At 42.6% G+C, this 6,626-nt stretch overlaps 1 protein-coding gene across 2 annotated transcripts in view; it reads left to right on the top strand.

Annotated features, from left to right (window-relative positions):
• The window catches only part of GLDN (gliomedin), a 68,356-nt gene that overhangs the window by 34,361 nt on the left and 27,369 nt on the right, over positions 1-6,626 (top strand). For both annotated transcript variants that reach the window (XM_019504213.1, XM_019504214.1), the window contains exons 5-6: positions 1,807-1,962; positions 3,131-3,268. In XM_019504213.1, the coding sequence (XP_019359758.1) occupies positions 1,807-1,962; positions 3,131-3,268 (294 nt within the window). The remainder of the gene's footprint in view (positions 1-1,806; positions 1,963-3,130; positions 3,269-6,626) is intronic.

Raw genomic sequence — 6,626 nt, 5'->3', positions numbered from 1 at the left:
TGTGTGAAAGAAACATTATTCGTCTCCTGTCTACCTAGCACAGTAGTCTGTACTTAAAACCTACCATTAAGAAACACATTCAGTTTGTTTAATCTTATTTGGCAGTATGGACATGGGCCCAAAGCTATTTAAGATGCGACTTAAAAGCTGGGCTGGTTGGGAGGTGTACATTGCACACTGCCAAAGTGCCTCACTCCCAGAAACAGCCAAAGGAACCAATACTAACAGAGTTTTTTGTTGGCTGACCACAGCAAAGTGTTCATGATTCAGTGGCTATGGTGGCTGAACTGTCACCTTTGTGTGCCCTGTAGAGGCTTGACAGGGGGTTGGACTGGGGAAGTTTGTCTGCTACAACCAAGTCACCACAAGTTTTGAGGATAAACAATTGACTTGAATCTCCAGGAATGTGATTTTAATTGTTTCAAACACCATTTTTGGGGTTAAATTTAGAAAACAGGGTGAATCCTGCCTCTATTAAATACAATGGCAGTTTACCAATGACTTTAGGAGTTCATCTCAGAACTCCTCGTATATTTTGTGTTTCACTGATGAATCATTTTAAATAGTTGAGTTGCATGTAAAAAAAAAGGTGTTTTTATACCCAATATCTACCAACTAGTCGAGTGATTCACACTGGCATCAGAACTTTGCAGCTCTACTGGTAGCACAATTGTTTGCTTTTCTGTAGTTGCTAACATCTTTGTGTTTTGGGAGAGAGAGAAAAGCAGAAAGAACAAAGTTTTGACACACAAATTATACAAACACATCTTGTTCTTTTTCTTTTTTTCCCCTTACTGCATAATGTGCTGATGGAGGTTGCTTGGAGTCATAAGACTCAACAATGCAATGTGGTGTTTAACATTTTACTAAGTGGTCAGCTGCATAAAGCATCTGGACCGGTCATTCTCATAGCTAGTGTGGAGGCAGGATGAAGAGGCAGAATGAGGACATTACTAGGAAATGAAGGCTGCACACTATCATGATGTCAGAAAAATAAAATGTTAAGAACACAATAAAGGTAATTTTACTAGAAGAGATTTTTTGTTTTTCTTGGCTCAAGTTATGCTACCAACGAGTGCGGTATTATCTTAAAAGACAGTCAAGTGGAGTTGTATTGATGGCTGTTTTTTTTTCTTCATGTTCTACAAAATCATGGATAGTATCTGAAAGCAGTGATTGTGAATAACTGTTCCCTCAAAATTTCTTTTTAAATAGCATTCAGGAAGGTTTAATTGACTAGCAAAGAAAAATAAAGGAATGCTAGTAAAGCAGACTATGAAAAGGTTTGTGCTAAAAGTAATAAAGCAGTAAGTGTTTTCTGGTGGCTGGTGGGTGGATAGAAGTCAGGATTCTTGTGTTCTGAGTTGATTCCCTAGTGGCACATTTTTTCTCACTTTTTTCCTCTTTCCTCATAGTGGTCATCTCCCAGAAACACTCATGTTGGTGCCAAGCACTTCAGACTCCGTTTCTAAGCATCTCATGCCAGGCACCCAAAATTACAGAACATTTTTTTAAAGGGAAAAAAAACCCCTTGGTGACCTATGCATTATACAAGTATTTTGAAACCTTACGGAAACATCTACAGAACTTTTTGTTTTTATTTCTTGATCATAAAAAATAATTGGAAGCTACAACACTGATAAACAGCACGTCAAATAAAATGACTGGTTTCATACTGCATAAATAATATGTGCTGTGTATTTACCATTAAGACAGAAAAGGAAGGGAAGGTACATTTACTTTAGAAATTATTTCCTTATAAATATATTTATTTACAGTCATGGCTAACATGTTGTTTTTGTCTAGGTTTACCAGGACCGAAAGGTGATCAAGGAGAGAGAGGAGAAAAAGGAGACCCTGGTGAGCTGGGTTTACCTGGCAAAGATGGGGTGCCAGGAGCAAAAGGTGCAAGAGGAGCAAAGGGTGATAAAGGGGATGCAAACAACAATGTGATATTGGAAGGTAAGAACAAACATTTCTACAATGTCCTGTGACAGAGAAATACACAGTCGAATAAAGCTGCCTGCCCTCTACAGCACTAAGGTATTCTACAAAAGTAGCCCCAAGCACTTCAGTTTGCTGTAATAATTTAAGCTACTGCTAAAGCAATGCCATTAGTACTGTCTTTGGCTTAAACATTTAAAGTCACTTACAGTGAAATATCCAAAGAGGTGCAGGGGCCACCGAAAGTCCCGAGAGAGAGGCACTGCAGCAATTCTGCTTGGAAAATCATACAAGGGTGCACAGGTAGAGTCTGATGCTATACAGTTGGGCTGGGCTTAATCCCAGTTGTGGGTAGCTGAGCATATTTGAGGGTTTGGAAGCAGCTGGTAGAGCCCCCCTCCCATGGGATTATGCTCTTCATCCTGGTGTAGCTCCCCACAAAAACTCTTTTACTCAGGCTTTGGACAGAGAGATGTATGAATTTCCAGTCCATTTTCATTTAGTAACATTCCCCTTCCTCTTGCAGTTTTTCCTATTAGAAAACGATGGGCAGGTTTCCACCTAGGAATGCATGGTGGAGGCCTCTTGCCAGCCACTAAGAATTGCTGCCTTAAATTACAGCACTGGAGCTTCAGACTCTGAGGTCTCAGAAAGCAGGAAAGGTAGTCCTGCTTTAAATTACATCCCCATGTTCTCTTTGGTTGTGACACAGCCACAATGCCAAAAGGATAGGATAAAACAATTTAGTTGTGATAGTTTGAAAAACACATCAGACTTTTTTTTTCAAATACCTGGCTACAATTAAAAGCAATGGCTGTCACAAATAAGTCACGAGCCTGCTACTCTGTTATTGAGAACCACAGGGAAAGCAGTGAAATGTATATCAAATCATTTCTGTTATTGTTATACGTTTCCATTTGTTTACTTGCTCACAAATGTGGGGAGGTATGTGTTTGGAACAGACATGCACGTAGCTTATTCCTGTAGTACATATTGTATTGCACCACTTTGTTCAACTCTGGTCCTTCAGCCAGGGCCCATGTGTGAGAGCGATCTCCAGGCAAAAGCTATATTAGAAGTACCTGCAAGCTTCTTTTTGTCTCTCAAATCCAACACATATAGGAAACCAGCTATGTAAGGCGCGTTCACCTCTACTACCTTAATCTCTGCTCTGCTTTATGCCTAGGTACCAAAGGTGAGCCAGGGGCCCCAGGGCCACCTGGCCCACCAGGGCCACCAGGTCCTCCCGGTCCTCCCGGTCCACCAGGGAAACGCAAAGCAAAAGCCCAGATTCAAGAGAACATGTACAGCAGCAAGTGCACAGGTCGGTGCTGGTGTCTGGGATTTTTGCATTTTCATTTTTGCCATTATGGCAGGTACTAGGTTACATTTGCTATGAGCCTCTGATCCCCTGAAGCACTCAAGCATGTACTCAGCTACGTTGGCTTCAATGAGACTACACACAAGCTTGATCTCAAGCCTGTGCTTAAGAATTTTGCTCTATCCTAGCCCAGTGATGTGGCACGCAGCCCCTGTTAATACCTCCTGCTTTTACATTTGTGGCTAAACATTTCCATATGATGTTCTGTGCTGGATGGGGTGAGGCTGGGGAGTAAATAGGTTCTCTGAATTATCAGAGGATGTAGGAGGGAATTAAAAACAAATCCTTTTGTGGAGTGGGTGGAAAATAATTGCCAAAGAGAATAAAAACTCCTTAAACCCTAAAAGACAATGTTATTCAAGCAGGGTACCATGGCAGCCTGGGGTGCCTTGAGATCCTTTCAGGGGTGCCTCAGGGTGCAACAGAATGTAAGCACTATTCGAGGTATAACCATGATTCACAAGATAAACCAGAGATTTCAAGTAGAAATCCATAGTTGTATTTCTGAATTCTTTGCAATAGAAAAATTGCCCTATTGTTTTTCTGTGGGCAAAAATTAGCATAAAAACAAAGAGCTAGGGGTGCCTCAAGTATAGATCCAGGGATGCTGTGCATCTAAAAATATTGAGAACCAGTGATATAAGGGATATTGTAGTTTGCATGAAGTATTTGGGGAAAGAATGGCTGGGATTGGGAGTAAACTTGAATGAAAGGAAAACTGGAAAATATTTGCAAATAATTTTTGAAATCTTTACTACTTTTGATGGTAATCTTTTAGTTTTTAACTGTTGGACTTTAATATCGCTGCAGTGTTTGTCTGCTTTGTAGCAAACCTCCCAGTTGGCAAATTCAGCTCAGCTCCACAGCTATGTCTTTAAGAACTGGAGGGAGGAGAGAAGGTTAGTGTCTCATGGAGAGAATGCATGTCCAAAAGGAATGAGCCATCATATTTGGACCCAGGAGTCTCCTGAGTTTTGTTTCCACCTTTTCTAGTTGCTGGTGATTAAAAATACATTATGAATGTTTATGTAGTCACCACAAGAGACTTGGAGACATTGCTGACTCCATTTTCTAGTTCAGTTGTTGGAAATATCATTACTTTGCCCTACAAATAGGAAAAGTGAGGTCAGATGGGATGAGTAATTAGCCAGAGATGCACTAAATCACAGTGTTGTCCTGTCAAATAGTTTTTGGTTGAATTCCAGGAGTGATGGGTGCTTCTAGATCTCATTGGCGGTGTGGGTGCTCCCAGGTCTGAAGCAGTGCGTAGAGCTGACACAGCCCTACTCTTACCTGTGTAGCTGATTGATATCCCTTGAATCGTAAAATCATAGAAAATAAGGGTTGGAAGGGACCTCAAGAGGTCATCTAGTCCAACCCCCTGCTCAAAGCAGGACTGTACCCAGCTAGATCATTCCAGCCAGGGCTTTGTTGAAATGAGTCTTAAAACCTTCCAAGGATGGAGGTTCCACCACCTCTCTAGATAACCTGTTCCAGTGCCTTACCACCCTTCTAGTGAGAGAGTCTTTCCAAATATCTAGCTTAAACCTCCCTTGCAGCAACTTGAGAGCATTGCTCTTTGTTCTGTCATCTGTCACCTCTGAGAACAGTCTAGTGCCTCCTTGGAGCCCCTTTCAGGTAGTTGAAGGCTGCTATTATATCCCCTCTCAGTTTTCTCTCTTGCAGACTAAATAAGCCCAGTTCCCTCAGCCTCTCCTCAGAAATCATGTGCCCCAGCCCCCGAACCATTTTTGTTGCCCTCCACTGGACTCTCTCCAACTTGTCCACATCCTTTCTATAGTGGAGTGCCCAAAACTGGACACAGTACTCCAGATGTGGCCTCACCAGTGGAGAAGAGAGGGGAATCATTAATTCTCTTGATCTGCTGGCAGTTCTTCTACTAATACAGCCCCATATGCTGTTAGTCTTCTTAGCAATAAGGGCACACTGCTGGCTCATATCCATCTTATTGGCCACCATAACCCCCAGGACCTTTTCTGCAGAGCTGCTGCTTAGCCAGTCAGTCCTCAGGTTGTAGCAGTGCACGGGATTCTTCCATCCTCAGTACAGGACTTTGCACTTGTCCTTGTTGAACCTCATGAGATTTCTTTTGGCCCAATTCTCCAATTTATCTAGGTCACTGTGAATCCTAGCCCTATCCTCTAATGTATCTACTACACCTCCCCAGCTTAGTGTCATCTGTGAACTTGCTGAGAGTGCAATCCATCCCATCTTCCAGATTGTTAATGAAGATATTGAACAAAACCGGCCCTAGATCTGACCCCTGAGATAGTCCATGTGATACCAGCTGCCAGCTAGACATTGAGCCATTGATTACTACCTGCTGAGCCTGACAGTCCAGCCAGCTCTCTGTCCACCTTACAGTTCATTCATCCAGCCATACTTCCTCAGCTTGCTTGTAAGGATGCTGTGGGAGACGGTATCAAAAGCCTTGCTGAAGTCAAGGCATATTGTGTTAACTGCTTTCCCCATGTCCACAGAGCCATTTTTCTCATTATAGAAGGCAATCAGATTGTTCAGGTATGACTTCCCCTTGTTGAATCCATGCTGACCATTCCTAGTCACCTTCTCCTGCAAGTTCTTAGAAATGGAATCTGAGGACCTGCTCCGTGATTGTTTTGGGGCCTGAGGTGAGGCTGACTGGTCAGTAGTTCCCTGTATCCTCCTTCTTCCCTTTCTTAAAGATGGGCACTATATTTGCTGTTTTACACTTGTCGCCTCCAATTGCTATGAGTTTTCAAAAAATAATCATATCAGCCAACTCCCTCAGCACCCTCAGATGCATTGCAGGCAGCCCCAGGGACTGGTACACGTCCAGCTTTTCTAAATAGTCCTTAACTTGTTCTTTTAGCACTGAGCGCTGCTCACCTTCTCCCCAAACTGTGCTTCCCAGTGTAGTAGTCTGGGAGCTGACCTTGCCTGTGAAGACCAAGGTAAAAAAGGCATTGAGTATTTCAGCCTTTTCTTCAACATCTGTCACAAGGTTGCCTCCCCCATTCAGTAAAGAACCCACACTTTCCCTGACCTTCCTCTTGTTGCTAACATACTTGTAGAAACCCTTCTTGTTACCCTTCACATCCCTTGCTAGCTGCAACTCCAATTGCGCTTTGGCCTTCATGACTTCATCCCTGCATGCCCAAGCAATAATCTCATACTCCTCCCAAGTTGTTCGTCCAAACTTCCACTTCTTGTAAGCTTCCTTTTTGTGTTTAAGCTCACCAAAGAGTTCTCTGCTAAGCCAAGCTGGTTGCCTGCCATATTTGCTATTCTTTTTGCACAT

This window comes from Gavialis gangeticus, unplaced genomic scaffold (assembly GCF_001723915.1).
Source record: "Gavialis gangeticus isolate Ggan-Ray unplaced genomic scaffold, GavGan_comp1, whole genome shotgun sequence".
NCBI classification, from domain to species: domain Eukaryota; kingdom Metazoa; phylum Chordata; order Crocodylia; family Gavialidae; genus Gavialis; species Gavialis gangeticus.
Note: the sequence above shows the minus strand (reverse complement) of the source record. Positions and strands in the feature narration are given on the sequence as shown.